General features: G+C 37.3%; 1 protein-coding gene across 26 annotated transcripts in view; it reads left to right on the forward strand.

The window, feature by feature from the left end:
- Nucleotides 1-18,598, forward strand: part of NRXN1 (neurexin 1) — a 729,374-nt gene that overhangs the window by 701,120 nt on the left and 9,656 nt on the right. For 14 of the 26 annotated variants that reach the window (XM_050893180.1, XM_050893184.1, XM_050893185.1 and 11 more), the window contains one exon: nucleotides 9,082-9,169. In XM_050893180.1, the coding sequence (XP_050749137.1) occupies nucleotides 9,082-9,169 (88 nt within the window). The remainder of the gene's footprint in view (nucleotides 1-9,081; nucleotides 9,170-18,598) is intronic. The other 12 variants (XM_050893190.1, XM_050893186.1, XM_050893189.1 and 9 more) reach the window with 1 other exon arrangement.

An 18,598-nucleotide genomic window follows, 5' to 3' on the forward strand; every position in this document is an offset into this window, starting at 1 on the left:
ATTAATGGAGACCAAAATGTTTACTTCAGCAGAAGAGATGGCTAAAAATAAAACTGTATCAGAAAATACAAGCGTAATGCCCAGAAACATTTCTCCCGTACTTAGAAGCAAAATTATTTTCTTGCCTAGGAGAAAATAATAGGATTGCATTTCATCAATCACATTCCATTCCATGTATTTTAGGCTTAGTGCAAATGTAAAAAGAAAGCAAAAATCAAACTGCATTTTGTTGTTCTTGTTCTGTAATGAAGTATGGTGTTTATGAAAGAAGGATATGGATGTTCTGAAGAGAATCTCATAAAGAAAGCACAAGTGACTAATTTTAAAGAGTTTACGGTTTACCTGTCCCTTGTTCTCAAGCTATTTTAGTTACCTGGGGGAAATATGGATGAAAAAGGTTAGTTGAAGAGAAGAACAGCTTCTGATCAGTATGATCCGTGACAGAAGCATTTGTAATTGCAGAATGAAAATAAGCAAAAAAAGATGGTTTCTGGAAACAGAAATGTTACACCACTGTGAATCTAAAAGTTAGATGAGAAAGAAATAACGTGACGATTCATTCTTCATCTAAGCCATGACTGCTTTAACAAATGGCACAGTATAAGTAATATACTAGTCATTATGCAATTAGGTGCCAGTGATTTTGTTCGCTGCCATGTTGCATATCGATATCTACTTTCAAGGATAAAGTTCAGGTTTCTGCCACATCTCTTTGCCTGTGTTTTTTCTCCAGCATGAGAAACCATTGTGCTAGTTCTGCCTGCAACCTCCCATGGATTGCTCAGGGCCCTGGGGGCAGACCGAGCTGCAGAGTCAGCCAGCAGTTCCCAAGACAAGGGATATGAGCTCCCATTTCCATCAGCCCCACTGCAGAAGGGAGGGAGAGGGCAGGATGGAGCAAAGGGAGCAATGTAGACATGGTACAGAGCTCATACGTTCTTTATTCCCAGCCAGCCTCCCCTCCCCAATATCTCCAGCAGGAGAGATGGAAACAGTTTGGTCTTCTTACTGTGCCTGTAGTTCTGCATCAGTCATGAGCAAGACCGTGTCATACTGTTTTCAGGAAAGAAGTCAAATGCTGGTCCATTCCTCTGGCGCTGCAAAACAAATTTAGGTCTTTATCAATGCAAAAGTGTGCATGATGCTGCCATGACTCCTCATGCAAAACATGCCATCGGGTTGTTATGACATGAGTTGGCCTTAATGTGAAGGGTGTGAAAGATGCACAGTTCACCCTTCATTGCAGCCAGCACCATTTTGAAACATTAGTCCAACGTTCATGGTAAACATCAGTTGTTCCCTTTATAAATACCAAACCCTGTGCTATAACTTAAGACTTGGATCGAGTAACGAAGTGATTACCCCAAAAAATAAACCTTCCTCCTCCTGCCAAAAATGGAGAAATCGTAAATCCCATCCTTGATACTCCATCACTGTATGGTTGCTGCTTGCTCTGCTTCCAAGAACCACAGCTAGTATGGGATCAGCTTGTTTCAAGAAGAGAAGTCCAAAATATCCCCTCCTGTTACGCAGTGAGTGTAGTGTTAAATATCTCCTTGCAAGGCCTTTAAATATGGAAGAGTGGCCAGTGAAAAATACATTGATGGAGATGTGTGCATTTTCATTAGTTGCCCAGCAGGGAGAGAAACAGGGAGGAAAAACAGTGGGTTAATTTTCCAGACAGCAGCTCCCTGAAAGTTTCACAAGGGGACAAGAAAAGTGACATTCATAAATAAAATTAATATAGGAATTGGTTTTGATCTACATCTGTGAAACTAACATTATTCATATGTTGCAGGAGGTAAGGGACATGACCTGATAGGAAAAGACTTGGATTATTTACTTCTTTTTAATTACTAATACTTTTATTTTTAAAAATTAATGGAGAGTGCTGCCTGGCTAGCTGACCAGGTAAAAAGTTGTAGCTTTGCCAGCATGTGGATTTTCTCAGCTCTGCTTCTGCTTTTTTCCAGATGAGATAAATGGCTCTAAGACCGTGACCAAAGCAATTAACTTCAAATTCAGAGCTTAAAGGAAAGCCATGCAGTTTTGTTGACATTATTTTACTATAAATCCTTTTCTCAAATATATTTCTGCTATTTGTGGTAATTTTGCCCATGAGAATTTAGATGTTTGGGAGGAGGACGGGAGCTGGAGAAGTAATACAAATGCTGCTCTGCATGGAAATAATACCGTGGATTTTAAGGTTGTTACGTGGAAAGATAGACTTTCTGTACTTGAAAGAGGTTATATGTAGAGAGGTGGAGGCCACAAATGAGGTTATTCTGCTTTGCTGTGTAGGGCAGCTGTGTTCCCGTCACTGCTGAGATTTGGGGACAGAGGCTGGAGGTGGCCTGCAGGGCATCCAAGGCATTGTCTTGAGCTTTTTACTTACACCTCAGAGTTTAATTTCTACAACACTGATTTCATTAACTGAAAGGCCTTATTGTGTTTGCTTATTATATCCTAGATGTTTCTTTTTTTTTCTGTGACAGGAACTTGCTAATCGAGGCTTTTGCTTTCTCCCAGTGTCAAACATTGACCGATTCAAGAAATAACGTGATGGTATTAATTAGATGAGAGCCAGTTTTGAGAAAGTGTTTTGATTTTTAGTTACTGTATTTTCACATTACAGGGTAATAGTATGTCAGCAGTTAATAAAAGATATAATAAATATTGTGTATATGCTTGAAATATTAGCATTTTAATATCCATGTCCAGAAATAACATTTTTCAGTAGCACGGCGCCGAGAAAATACTTTTTGTATGTGGGTGGACGAGCAGTAATTGATGCACATGTACTTGTTTGACCTATAGCAGGTTAAATACAACTTTAGAGGCAGTTGTCCAAACGGCATGTCATCTAGAGATGATATTACTGCTAGATCACTATAGCATCTTTCTCAGCTAACTGCCTCATGCAATGGAAGGTTATTAACACCAGGGAGAAGCTAGCTGAAGAGTACGACTGATTAATGTGACATATTCGAGTTTCTTTCTACAACTGTCTCAACAACCAGTCATAGAGATCTGCTTCATACACAGAAAATTAAATTTAAATTACACAGTCTTGGCTAGAAAATTGTGCAGTTAATCCCATCCCAAAAAATGAAATTTGATTTTTTCCACATGAACTCTTTTGTGATTTTTCATACTCTGTTGGTTTCTATGAGCATTCCCATTGGTTTAGGTTGCTTTATTCCTCCCTTTAAAAGAAAAATAGGGGAAAAAAGGAATATATATGAGGGGCTGTTTTTTAGGAAAGTCCCTCACTGCCTCAGAAGTTAATGTGTTCAGTGCAAAAGTACAAAATGACTGCTCTAAGCTCCCTTCTGTAAACATTGCATGAACCATATTTTAAAAGGAATGTTTGCCACAGCTAATGAAGAAGATAGCAGTATATATCTGTTGGTTTTTCAAAACCTTTGTTTATACCATGGCTCTAGCTATATACCCTTCTGCTAAGCTGAAGAGACCTCAGCGTTTAAATATCAGTTGTAGCTGATTCTTGCTGAACTAAATGGCAAATATTTGAATAAGCTTTTTTTCAGGAGGAAAAATGAAGTAACGTAAGCAGAGACGATAACCAAGCATTTCAGAAAAGGGGAAAAGGAGAATTAGAAGTTTAATTTCCTAGCCTACATCTGAAAGTATGTTTTCAGACAGTCATTTGTTAACAGTCAATAAATTCTTACCCATTAATCTTCACATAATCAGGTCTGTTGATATCAACTCCCTTGTATCCTGGCCATCCCCTTTTACTGCCTCGTCCCCTTTGCTCCCGTGACCTTACCATTAATTTCTCACTTTCTTTGTTACTTCCCCTCCCAACACAACCATGCTCCATCCTCCTGTGCCTTAACCATCGGGCTGTTGGTGCTGCCTGCCTCTTCCTGCACTGCCCCAGCTGTCCTCACCTCTGCGCTCACCAGGCAGGGTTTTAAATATACCGAGTTTCCTCAGAGAGGCTTGCAGCCTCAGCAGTGCTCTCCAGGCACCATCTGTTCCTAGCATCTCCTTGGCCAGTCGCGGGCTCCTGCCTGGCTTTTCTCTGCCTCCTTTCTTCCTGACCTTCCTTCCTGCTGTCTTGGAGCATCATTTTGGAAAATTTGTTAGATCAGAGCCTGCGTAACCGCTAGCACTTATTAGTAGCATCCTCACCTGACCCTCCTCATCCTCTGCTCCCCTCTCTCACACTCATTTGTTGCATCTGGTCCGAAATCCAACTGTAAGCTCCTCAGAGCAGAGCCTTTTCCTTCCGTCTGTCTTTAGCACCAAGCACAACAGTGCCTGGCTGGTATCATTAAGTGCCAGAGCTGTACAAATAAATAAGAATAGTTTTGATTACACAGTTGAAGTTCTCATCTAAAATAATTTAAATATTAGTCACAAGCAGTTATGCTGTTTATAATTCATATAATAACTTAGGATTGCTAGTTTTTAACTGTTGTATAATTTGGATTTACTTGCAGTTCTCATGGGATAAAGTATATTATTGAACAAGAAAGGAATAAACTATATTCAGAGTAGCTGTAGGGTGCTATGATTTAAAGGAGAGCTGGTGGAATACTACAGGAGAAAATATGCAGGATCCATTATACTGTTAATGAATGCACAATTCAGATTGGTGATTTAATTTTTAGATCATATTTCTCTGGTACCCTCAGGTATAACAGGCTCCATCCATAAAAACTGAATAAGATGGTATGTATTTATGCCCAGTCATGCAAAAACTGAATAATAAAAAAAATTACTTTCCCGTATTGTTTATTTATTTGCAATTTTTTTTTTTTTAATGACATAGCATTCAAAGAGCACTATTAGAAGAGCACAACCATCATTGCTGGTACTGGTTTTGAACCCATGGTAGTAACCTTTGAGGCAGCTTGATATTTATCCGTAGCTACAGACTGTCACTGTATTTAAGCCATGACTAGAGCATCATTTTTTGATCTGGCCAGAAGCTTTCTTGAAATAGTCACCATTTCCTTCCTCAGGCAAGGTGGCAGATTGGTGATATTTTAAACTCTCTCTTGGCTAAGAGGCAAATCCCAAAGTCCTTATTTTTGCAAGCAGACCTGACTGATGTAAGCAATACCTATTCCTGCAGGGGTCACACCCATGAATAATTGTCAGAAACGACATTACGCAGTGACTTCTAGCTTTACAAAATGTGATTTTTTTTGTCCATTTTTTATATTGGCACATTAATTGTAAGCTTTTTCTACCATCCTTTTTCTGAAATGTGAACAGATGTCCAACTTTTTAAGAAGCCACATATTACAGTGGACTGCATTTTAAATCATACAACCACATCCACAGAATGAATCTGAAAAGCTCTGAAAATACACAAAGAAAAGAAGATGCAATCAAAAGAAATTCTGCCTGGCCTTCCAGGTTGTACACCTGCTATTTTAATATTTTTTTTAATCTCTTACAACTAGAGTATCGCTTCTTAAATGAATTTGGACAACTTGCCCAAGAGACATTCTAATCCTACCGTGTATTATGATGATACCAGTTGGATGTTATCCTATTAGGCACTCACTGTAAATAAGGGATTTTCCACTGACTTTTAAATCCTTGATTAATGAGAACGCTTGAAGCAGTGTCCTGTAAATTAGCCGTAGTGCTAGCAACAATTGCAATTCACTTAGGAGAACTGATTTGTTTTAGATCTTCCCATCCAAATTAAAAAGCATAGGAAAAGATAATGTGCAGTAAGTAAAACATATTACTCTATCTTGCATTATTTATCTGTACCCTGTGGCTGTCTAAGACCCTTAGGTCTAAATCCTGCTCTCAGTTCAGGTAAATTCCCGTCAGTCAGAGCTTTTCTGACTGGGGAAAGAAGAGCTGGTACCTGGCCCATAGAATTTCTTTAATTTATGTAGTCTTTAGTGTTTAGTTCTCTAGTGTTTGAGCTAATTCTTAATCTCATTTTAAATTGTGTTAAGCAGTCCAATGGCTTTCATTTGTAGCTTGGTCACTGCCATCTCACTTAACTTTCACAGATCCTTTGCCTTTTTTCTGATAAAAATATGTATGAGTAGCGGGAAAGAGGTATTTGGGTTTGGGGAAAGGGGAGAATAGGGGGAGGTTGTGACACATCTGTTAATTGATGCTTAAACTGGAATTCTTCCTGACATATTTTTCTGAAGAAAACATTTTTCACATCATTCTACCACTTCCCTTCTTATTCAAATACTGATACTTGATTTATTGCTTGCAACAAAATTAGTTTTATATCAAGTATTGACTTTGAAATATACATTATTTCCTTTAATACTCTGAGACACTAATGAGGTCTTTCTTGACATGCTATAATCACATTTATTTAAGGTACTATTCATTTCTGTACCCGTAATATACATGCACTTTTATCAGTCAAGAACGTCCCTTTGTTCTTGTAGAAGTGTGAATACTCTTTCCATAGATCGGAATTAGTGTCACTTTATAAAGACAGTTTTTATACTCCCTCTTATAAGTAACTGAGCAAAGTATCTCTCATACATTAAGATACTTAAAGTGAATGATTTTTCCATAGTTATTTTCTGGTAATTTTGAATGCACTGCAAGCTGTACAAAAAGTAGAGTTACTTAAAGTAAACTCTGACCATACTATCCTATATCAAGAATAATCAGAGATGCTGCAATAATTCTATGAAACTATCTGATCATTTCACCTCAGTTCGCTCAAGTTACAAGGGTTACTCATCCATGCATGTACAAAAGCACCCTTAAACAAAATTCCAGTTAGACCAGTAGATCTCACAGACCATCATTTCTTGCTATGACTATTATGTCTGCATGTGATCCTCTATGTGTACAATTCCCTAGTGATCAACTGGTAAATGTTCAGAATTCTGGCTGCAGGTCACAAAAGTATAGTCTTCTCCAGTGTTATGGGCAGAAGGAAAAATATGACACTGTGGTTTCACTGACCAAATTGAAACTGTTTGGGAGATGCGTGATACTTTTTTATGCGTATTAGTTGTGGGGTTTACAGTACAGAGTTAACTTTTTATGTGCAGGCTTTATTGGTTGCCTGGTTGTTTATTTTTTCTTTGTACTTTAGGAAAAACATAGGTGCTTTTCCACAAAGAGACTAAGACTTTGATTTTCAAGCTTAAATGGTTGTATTCTGGGGAAAAGAAATGGATGTTAGAAATTCAAGAGGATGTTTGCAGCTGGCTTTTGTTATAACTCTGTTTTTCTACATGGCAGAAAGAATGGACAACTGGAATACTTTTTTTTTGGTCTTTTTAACTGTCATTGCAAATCTGCCAGCTAATTTTGGCAGCATTACAGATTTATAGAGTGGTTTCCCCCAGCTATACATTTTCTCAGCTATAAGGAAAGATAATTTTTGTGATTATGGCATCAAACTGTGACATAACATAGCTGTTGTCTATAGCCTTTTTGGATACCTTCAGCAAGTTACTTCATTCTCTTATGCCTCAGTCTTCTACCTGTAAAATAGAATATTATTATAACGGGCTTTTCTTTGTTATGCCTCACATATTAATGAATGTATTCCTGTATCACTTTCCTACTTCACAGAGGTGCTGAAAGCATATGTTCATTAATATTCTTGAAGCGTGACAAAGAAAAGCCTATTACTGTAATATGCTTTGCTTTAAAACTTGTTAGAATAATGATAAACAACATTGGTTAGGCTTTGGCCTTCCTGTACAGAAGTAAAATTTTTACAGGTTCAGACTTACACTGATGAAGGAAAACTTTTATGTATTTTGTGTCCCTTCTCTATACTCATGGAGAAAAGAAAATATAAAAATAATGTTTCATATTCACTGAAATGGGTTGTATCTCCTTGTTGGCATATGTATCATACAGGAATCCAAGAATGGCTTTTTGCCTGCTATATCCTTAGCCTCTTGTTTCAATATGATGTAGTCTTTTTATTCTCTCCATGTATTTTCTTCGGTGAAGTGAACAGAAGCTTGAAATGGACAGTTATGAAACATCTTGCCCATAGGAAAAGCTTCTTCCTAACCTCATTAGTAATTGGTTGAGAAATGACCAGGAGCATGACAGTTTATATTTCCCTGCTATTATTTCCCCTAATAACTGTGGATGTTCTTATTACATTTCTAAATGGCTGTTCTCAGAGGTGGCTTGAACAGAAGGTATTTCATTTTATCAGGTTCAGATTGATTGCCTCAGTGTTTCATTGAATATCTCCTTGTTCTTGCACTGCGGTAGATAGGATACAGAAGATAGATAAGAAGTGGTAGATAGGAATCCCCAGTTTCTTTTCTTTATAGCGTGTTGTATCATACATCCTGTGGTTTGTCTCCTTTGTCTTGATTTATTTCATTTCTTTATACAAAGAACTGTCCAAGCTTGTTTTGGACAGATGTTCCTAAAAACCCTAGGACCTAAACACAGCACTCAGGCAATACTTCACTTATTTAAGAAAAGAAGATGTTTTCACTTATTTAAGAAAAATAAGTTGTTTTCACTTATTTAAGAAAGTAGGATGGTACTTTCTAACAGTGCATACATTTATTATTGTTTTCTTTCCTTGACTTTCTTTTCATTAAATAATTTTCAACTCAGTGAGAGTCATGTTTGCTTCTTTTCCTTTTTTTTGGCTCTACATCTGAGAAAGCAAGAGCAATTAATGGAGAAAACATCACTACATTTCTGATAGTTTTAACAGCTGCAGGCAGCCTAATATTTTGACTTGGTTTTTTAATGCTCTCAGTGTTTTCAGCAATATCATAGTAGAGATATTGGAGATAAAGAGGGAAGACCAGCAACCCCAATATACATATTCTATCCTTCTACTTTCTGTTCTTATTCAAAAAAAAATTAAAAAGTTTAAGTGCCTGCACTGCATATCTAACACAGTTCTTCTAAAAACTGACAAGTGCGAATTGAAAAGCAAAGCCCCATTAATACAGAGTTGGAGAGTGTCACTGTGCCATTACATACTAAGTTTGGAATGCTCTGGGCCTTTGCATGAATCCAAGCAATAAAAGAAATGCCGGTGAGAATCTTACAACATGTTCAGTCAACTAAAATACATCTATTTGACTTTTATTTTCTTTGCAGACCACAGATGACATCCTGGTGGCCTCGGCTGAATGTCCTAGCGATGACGAGGACATCGATCCCTGTGAGCCGAGCTCAGGTGGGTTAGGTTAGTCAACTTTTTTATTACTTTCTTTTATTTCATATTTGCATGCTCCAGTCCCCCAGAGTCCCATCTAGCGGGACAGTCCTTTCTTACATAGCAGGGAGAAGTTGAATTGGGGCCTTTCTACACATGGCAGTGTCAGCAGAGAGGGAGAGTTTGCTATATGTTTTTCAAAGACAACGAATGGGAGCACATTGATAGTCATGATCTGAGCAAGGTTATACCTTGACCGAGGACCTGAGGCTGGATTGGGAAGGGCATTCTAGGGCCCCTGCGACTGTGTTGTCATGATAAAGAAGGGACAACTTCATTTAGGAGAAAGATGTTGCAATTGTTTGTGCCTTAAGCATTTCCCCCAAATAAGATAAAAGTACCATATTTCAAATGTCATATTATGTCAGTAGAGTTCATTTTGAATTACTGTTTATGGTATGAAATACTGTACAGATAGTAAAAACCTGAAGACATAGAACACAACAGTCTCAAATTTCAAATTGTTTTATGGCTTTTTTCCAAGCCAAGACTATTCAGAGTGTATGTTTCAGTTTTGATTAGAAATGAAAAATTTTGACATTCTAGTATTTTCCATGGAACAAAAACTTTGTAGTGTTTTGGCCCTGTCTTTCCCACTCCCACTGAATAATGGAGATATGGTAGTAATTTTTCTCTGTGGTGTAATTTCCCACTTACCTTTATGTTCAATTAAATACTACATACCTTCTCTAAAAATCCAAATGTTTATCACAGATGTGAAAGGAATGCAAAACTTCATAATAGCAATCTGAAGAATTATGTTACTCTATAACCTTTAAAAAATCCCAGCTAGTGCAATGAATTACTCCTGCTTTCTTCGTTGGCTTGGGATAGCTTTTACCTTTTCTGAGTGAACAGCTTGTGGTACCATATATATCTCAGTTTTTCTTATCCACTTGAATTCTGTGCTATTTGGTAGCACGCCTACTGTCAGTTGTTTCAGGTAATTTGGTAATCTTCAGTACTTGCTGTAATACTTAATAGTAAAAGAATTAAGATCAATTTGTTGTGCAGTAACATATTTAGTTCAAGTAGAAATCAATTAAATTTGAGACTAGTATATTAATGCAAATCACAACTAAGAGCCGTCTTAGTACAACACCCAAATCTGGGGCAGGAGATATGTCTACATAGCCTTAAGACAAATGAAATTTTGCTTCACATGCAGATGTGTGGTTCCTCTTTCAAGTCACATAGCCTAATACCCACATGCAAAAATTATTTATTTAAATCTAAGTAAAGGCAGAGACATTTATGACTTGTCTCAGTGTTTGATCGACCTGCAGTGTGGCATTTGAGCTCTTCCAGGAACCAGGATAGATACTTATAGATTTGATGAGAATACTTTGGGGTTGGTTTCTTTTGCTTTCCAATAAAAGGATTTCAGAGTGGTTTTCAAAATGCCAGGAGATGGAATGACCATTCTTAAAACTGAGCAGCAACAGGTATACCCACTTCACGCATTTTTATATCTCTCAGGAAGTCATTTCACTTGCAGAAGTCCCAGACATCATGATCAAGATATTTAGGAATTGTGATAAGAATTCATTTTTTGAAAGTTTGAGAATTAATTTCCAGGATATTTTTTTTCTGCTCTTTTCTTCTCATTTTCAAATTCTTGAGTTTAACAAGACTGTCTTGTCCAGTATAAGTCAATGCAGTAGCTCATATGGCTCTGAGCTCATTCATGCCAGTTGCTTCCCTGCTTTAGTTAACTCAGGCAGTGCTGTTCAGTAGAAAAATTGTCATTTATCTACTGTAAATGTAGATAACTTTAATATTTTTTTTTTAAATTTTATAAGGTAATTGTAAAACAATACATTTGTTACCTAGCACTAAAAAATTTCCCAAACCCTCTGAGAATGCAGCTGTTGTATTAGAAATGTATTTGTATCGTCTCAGCCTTACAGCTTGCTGAAAACCAATGAAATTTCAGAATAATTCTTCTCTGAGGTTGTTTTGAACTTCAGATCTGGGACTGCAATGCTCGGTAGTGCTGGAGCCATGCACAGTCATTTAGGGGAGGGGAGGAATGGGAGGGGTGAAATGAAGCTTTCTGACAGGTTATAATTTCTGTCCAAACTATGGTCCAGAAGAGGAATGTGAATGTTAGTCTTCCTGCAAAACATTGCCATTAGCTTTACATCCTGGTGTTTAGCTTTCCTGTTTTAGCGTATCGTTCATCACCCAGCTACGCTTCTCATTTTTGTTTATTTGAGAATGGTTTTACTGTTTCATTTCTTGGATCCCAACTGCTACTGCTTTTTAAAAAAAGTATGGATTGGCACAGGAATTATGTTCTCCATAATCCCAATTGTCTGGATCATTTTATCTGTCATTCTTCACATCAAAATGTCACTTGTCCTCCCACTCTCAACTCTTAAAAGCTATTAATTTGCCTCCCTCTTCATTGGCCTTGTCCTTTTCTCATATTTGAAACAACATGAACCAAAGATGTTACTGAAGTCATAATTTCTAGCATATCTGTGTCTCTGTAAGCTGTTTTAGTCTTAGTCACTTAGTCTTATGAATAAGCTTTCTCCATGAGTAGTCCGGTAGGCACTGGTCCATCTCAATAATACTTCAGTCTCCATGTGGATTTGAGCTACTCCTAACAGTAGGCTGGAACTTAAGGGAGGGAAGCATAATATTGTTGACAGTGACAGATTAATGATTTTTTTTTTCTTTTTATTTGGGATAGGAGATACAAAAGGATATGTCCCTCCATTTAAATTCTTCCCATGGTTTCAGTTCAGCTTTTTCCCCTTAACCCTTTTCATGAACCAGAGTTGCTTCTCCACAGCTACTCCTCAACATCCTCACTAATGCTGGTGAAGCTTATGTTTTCTAACAGATACTTCTAGGAGACAGAATATATGATGATTAGGACAATTTTACTATTACGTTTTCACTTCAGAGGCCATAGTCTGAGATCCCATTAGATTTCTACTCTTGCTGCCTGATGGTCAGTCAGCTGAAGGGATCCACCCCAGCACAAGAGATGATGCTCTCAGAGCTCTCAGGTCAACATTTTTCTAGCAAGAATACATGTAAGGGATGGCCAGAGCCCATTCAGTTTTATTGACAGAGCCATAACTGTATGTTTCCATGATGATTGCCCATAATATGCCTATTTCTAACTAAAGTTCTCAGCTCAAAATGAGAGCCTCTTCAACAAGCAGTTTGAATATGGTAAATCTATATATCATAGAAAATACTGATTATCTAGATTTTACTGATTAGTGAGATTTATGCTTAAAATAGGGCTTCTTTTCTAGGATAAATATGTTGCAGTTTGTAGAGGCTAACCAGTCTCGGTCTGCCACCACCATCTTCGCTTTCTGTGCACCTGTCTTCTAAATAATAAATGGAAAGATGCAATTTGCAACAAATTTCATATGGGACATAAAAACGTAGACCAGATTAGGAGCTGCTAAGCAGCAATCCCATCAACTTGTCTGGAACATAAAGTCACAAAAATTATAATTGCAGATTTCATTGTGGTATACAAACTGCTAAATGTGCCGTAATTGGATGAAGTCATAACAAATTTATTAGCATGCAAAACTTAGTCAACATATTTTGTTTGCATTATGTTTTGTATGGTAAGGCAACACGTATTGCTTTCACAGTCTCTCCACTTTCTTCTCTCCTACTCTAAATACTAATAACAACACAAAGAATAATGACGATGATGATAATAATAGCAATAAAATAAATAATAGTTTATGTTTCCTCAGCTTCATGTCATAGAGGAAATAATAAAGCCTTTTCATTTTGTAGACAAGTTATGAAAAATGTTAGTGGAAAACTATCCAAAAAAAAGGACCTGGGATGATTTACTGGTTTTACATGAAGAGTTATAAAACTGTGGGTGGACAAATTGCCATTCTGCACGTCAGGACTGCTGTTCCAGCCTTTCCTGAGCTCTGTACAGAGCTCTGATTTCTGCTGAGTTTCAGCGGGCATTTGTGCTACACAGCTTATTTGTTCCAGTTACACTGGGCTGGTATTTTATTTGTTAGCTATTATCTAGCCACTTCTGTAGCTATTGAAATGTTCCAAAATGCAGAGAGGTCCAAACTGGGTCAAATGAAGTGAAATCATTGAGTTTAATGGCAGGGAAATCTAGACCGGGGAAAAAGTCTTACAGTTTTTAGCATACGCATGAACAGTTCTTTTTCTGCAAATTACCGTTAAATCCTTCTAAAACTCGGGACTCAACAAAGGTTTAAGTTAGAAATTAGGTGGAAAACCTCTCCTGACAGCCTCAGCAGAAATGGGATGGACAGAGGTTTTGGCAATCTTAAAGCCAGAATATATGGTATTCGCTGGTCTTGGAAGTTTTCACAGAAGACAACCTTCAAAGTGAAAAAAGGGTCTTGTAGAAACAAGCTTTTTTCAGGTTCAAAAAAGTGTCTTTCTACCAACAGAAGTTCACATGTAGCAACCAAAGAGAATACTTCATCATCTCTTGATCAGCATTTGTCTGGCAGCTCTTGGGTTCCACTTCCTAGGACAGTGTTTGATTGGTATCAGATCTTGTCCTGTACTTGTTCTGTAGGTAAACAGGATAAGAATAGTCAGGACAGAGCTCAGTGTTGTATACCAACTGATAGCATTAGTTACCTTTCTTAGCCCTGATTCTTGATTCTGAGGGAGAAATGGGATCAGTTATTTTCCTACATTATTAAGGAAGGACCAATAATAGGATAGGTGCTTACGGACTGATCTTTGAGCATGCGTTGATTTTCCTACATCTTGGTCAGGCTCATTGCATTGCAGAAAACAGCTGGCAACAGTGAGAAATCTCCAAAGCACCAGTATAGCCAAGAGAGAGCGAACAAGCCACTACTTAAGATGACTTTTACAGTTCAGTCACTACTTTGGGGAAGGCTTTGTCCTGTGAGCAGAACAGTATGGGACTTTGCATGCAAACTGCTTCCTGCGTATGTGGGTCCCCTGCTGTGTGATAACATGTATTGGATAGATGGAGGTGGCTAGGAACCATACGTTCTCAAACGCTTTGTGATGGGTTAGGTTTGGTCCCAGCATTGATACCTATTTTTCTAATGGGCAGAGCTGTGACATACGGACTGTGAATGATTTACACTCGTTATTAGAAGTTTTGTTCTTCTTTTCCTGTCACAAATCATTGCACTGTATTCCTGGTGCATCTGGCAGCAAGATAACATTGCAGTAGGAGGTGAAGTGACTCCTATAATTTATACATCACTGCAAGTGCCCTATTTAATGCACTTCATGGAATTCATTGTGCAAAGAGATAAAACAAAGGAAAATAAAATTACAGTTAGTTCATAGGGCTACTGTGTTCATTATGGCTGGAGACATAAAGGGAATATTTGTGCCTCAGTCCAATTATCCTGTATTTCTGTATGCATTTCCAGTAGTAGAAAGATCACTGGGTTGTCTTGAATCAGCCTTTTAAAATGCTTAGCTGAAACACAAATAGATGTGTTTGTGTGAGCTACTACAGGGTGAAAATTATGCTTTATTTACAAACTTTCTAAATGTTAGCAGTTACCATGTCTATACATAAAGGAACTGAGGGGCTTCAAATACAGATTAATTTTCCTATAATTAAAGTTAAAATAGTTGTTAAGGTTATTTTTTTTTTATACATCATAAAGCCCCTCCAAAGCAACAGAAAGCAAATGTTGCATTTATCCAAATCATTTTATTGTGAACTGAGCCACTTCTTTGTCAATAGACTGAGCTCTTAGTGTCTGTCACTGTGAATTACAAATATGGCATTTCTCATTTGAATTTGATCAAAAAGAATTTTTTCCTATATCTAAGAAAATGAAGTTAAAAATGATGATTGATCCATTGTACCAACACTGTTCTCTGCTCTTTGCCAGCCACACCATTGAAACATGGGAATACTGAGTAGAATTGTAGCTTTCCAACCAGTCCTAAGGATTTTCATACATTCCCAGTGTTGGGAGCAGCTGCAAGCAATAGCACGTGCTGAAAGGAAGGGTTTTCTTTCACTCTATAATTTTTCAATAGTTTAGAGAATTCTGACACCTCAAATGCATTCTGTGTAATTTTGGTGGTAGTTGTGGTATTCGCACTCTTACACATCCTTTCTTTGTGTAACCTCAACTGGTACAGGGGATTTGTGACCAACATGAAATTATTTTAAAGTTTATTTTTTAAGCACACTTTAAGACAAAACGTATCTGTTGTTAGCTAAACATGCCTTTTAAATTTGAACAATTAAGTAGATACTCTTTGCCAAACATATGTAATTCAAAGAGAGGTTTAATACATAGCCTAGAGATGACAGCACAGGCTAATGCATTCTAGCATGTATTAATTGCAGTCACAGTGATATGAACATACCAGAAGGCAGAATATAGATGGAAACTGGGGAGCTGGCTTTTTTCCTGAACATAATGGTTTTCTATCAATGTAATATCAGCTCACTATGCTCTAAGACTGGCAAGAAGTATCGACATCAGGTTGCTATAAATCATACAAAGCTCTCTGTTAACTTGCACAAGACCTTCTCCACTGGCGTGTAAATGATGAACAGTTTTCCTTGTGTGTGAACTTTGAGGATGCATTCATATTCCATTCATATTCTTGCTGAAGTCGGACGTTCTCACTTTTATAATGTGTATAAGAATGGCAAACATTTGTGATGTAAATTCTGGGGTTATTATTTGTGTGGCAGTAACTGAAGCCCTACTTCATGCTTCAGACATATGCAGACAACATGAAAAGACAGTTCTTGTTCAACGAAATTTATTAAGTGACAATTATTAGTACTGCTGTTACATGTTCAGTGAATTTTATAAATAATAATTCAAGAAAAACGGGCACATTACTCAATGCTCCTGAAGGAGTGGCCCATGAAAGAAGGCTCTGTTATTTTTCTTTCTTTGAAAGATGTAAAACACTGCTTGTGATTCAGTTCTGAAGGTATTTACAGGCAAAGCTGAAGCACATGATCCTGCTGCCATACTGGGACTGGGATGTCATACCCAATGACTTTGGTGGAAATCCCTAGATTTTTCAGTGCTTGTCTGGATCATGGACAATAAAATGTCCATGAATATCGTGTCCTTTTATTCAGGTGTAGAAGTGATATGTTAGTCAATCAGAGGTAAGTGTACAATCCCTGCATGAGATAATGTGAGTGAGAGGAAGCAAATGGAGAGCAGGTTAGAGTTAAGGCCTGCAGTTCTTTGGGCAGGGTTGGAGGAGAGCAGGAGTCTACTCTCATTTAGCACACACCAAGGAGGTGTGAGGAGTATGGTCTTGTTTCATTGTTGAGGCTATTTGGGGAAAATCACTTGTCTCACAATCCATTTAATATTCATTCTCTCTTGTTTTCTTTCTCCCTCACCACAAGTATATGCATATGTTCTTGAGGGCTTACCTTCCTGACTTTCCCTAGAAGAATTTGCAGGAAACACTGTTGCTTGCATATAAGCAGTTGCTTGACCTATTCTTTTTGCTACTCCCAGATAAAGTACCTGCCTTACAGACCATTCTAGCACTAACCGGAGAGTGAGATATGTCCAGAATGACTCCAAAAAAAAAAGGAAATAAATCTAACAAAATACAAATTTACTGAATAAGGTATTACATAGACCTTAAAGAATTAATTGACTGCTAATGCAGTGGCTTTGTCAGACACAAAAAAAATGAAACTGGGTCTATGACTGTGCTCTCTTAAAGAAAGCAGTCCTGATTTTCAAGACTGGTATTCAAGATTTTCAATAATACAACTAATTAAGCCCCAGTTTCTGTGCGTGTATCCCTAATATGTGAAAATAGGTTCTAGGCAGTTCTAAATCTTTTGTGATTCTTAGTTGTTAGCCACAGAAATAAAGATGTGTGTGCTTTGACAGCCTACACTATGAGATATTTCAACCATTTTCAAAAAAGGTGTAGATCTTTTTAGTCTGGAATCAAAGAATCACTTAACTGAAGAACAGGGTGTAAAATACCCAAAATACATATAGATGTGTATATATATATATGGTTTTGAACTATCATGATGGATTTTTTATGTATTTTTCAAGAGATAAACTATATCGTTCATTTAGATGCTAATAATCTTTCTTTCTTTCTTTTTTAAAATACTAAGTCAGATCTTATCCGTTATGTGGCCCATGCTGATCATGCCAGTTGAAGTTTTCTGAACTCTGACAGGGAACGATCTCTACTTTGTCTTCTAAAGTATGGTCTTTCCAATTTGGGATAGCAGCATAATATACAAGTAAAGTGTAAGAAAACCAGCACTGAGCTGTCCTAATCTGCATCGTGAGGAAAGATTTTGGTTTTCAGGTTATTTTGTAAACATTAGATTTACTGAAACCAATTAAATAAAGCCAAATAAAAATTATGTGGACTCTCAAAGCATTTTCCATGGGTGGATTTCACACACTGACATTGGTTGAAAAATGCAGAAAATAAGTAAATTAGTTATTGCAAAACTGAGGTTTTCAGAAACAGTTAAGTAATTTGCTGACTTGAGTGAGACTTTTGTCTGATTAAATAAGGAATTTTGGAAAGGCAGAGGATTTGCTTGCGCAAGGGTGAAATAAATAGCTGATTGAATCTGGAACAGGTTCCGTTAATTTTCATGGCAATCTGCTTAAAAATCCTAAGTTAAAGTGTATAATCCTAAAAATTGGTCTTTTGAATCAAGCTTACACTTAGAATCAAGACTGCACATATATTGTTGACATAAATAAATGAGCTGTTCTACTTTGTTTGAAATTAAACAATGTGCTACTGGTGCCTTCATTAATGCAAGCCCATTGTGTTCCTTGAGCTACACTTCATTCTGGTTTGATTTGCTACATTTAGTGCATATATTTTCTTGCCTACTGTATTGTGGACACTAGCAATACTGAAACTATTTCTTGTCGCTTTGTAATGCATATGCATTAAATTTCCTCTTTTTGTGGAAAAAACCCTTTTCCTCAGGACTATTTATCATCCCTGTTTTTATGGACATGGTAGGAGAAGAAACACAGTATTTTGCAAAGGTATGAAAAGGTTTATACCCAAAATACTGGCCTGAATTAACATCGTATTGCTCAACTTCTATGCCAAGGCTTTCTCAGACCAAATTTGAACAATGAGATGTTAAATCAGGTCCTTAAAATTCCATAGGAAATTTGCTTTACTTCCGCTACTATTTGGAGGAAGGACTCAGAAAGCTGCGAATCTGAGGCAGCCACCCCTAGCAAACAGGGAAAACACAGTTTTGGTAAGGAAGTGGGAAGCTGGCTGCAGTGCATGCAGGACACAGAGCAGAGGCCAGTTTGCCTCTCTGAGTTAAATGACACAGGGCACTGTCTATTCCAGCACTCTTTTGCAGCTCAGTTTTTCTGCGTTCAAACAGGGGAATTA

Source organism: Gymnogyps californianus, chromosome 3, assembly GCF_018139145.2.
Source record: "Gymnogyps californianus isolate 813 chromosome 3, ASM1813914v2, whole genome shotgun sequence".
NCBI lineage: Eukaryota > Metazoa > Chordata > Aves > Accipitriformes > Cathartidae > Gymnogyps > Gymnogyps californianus.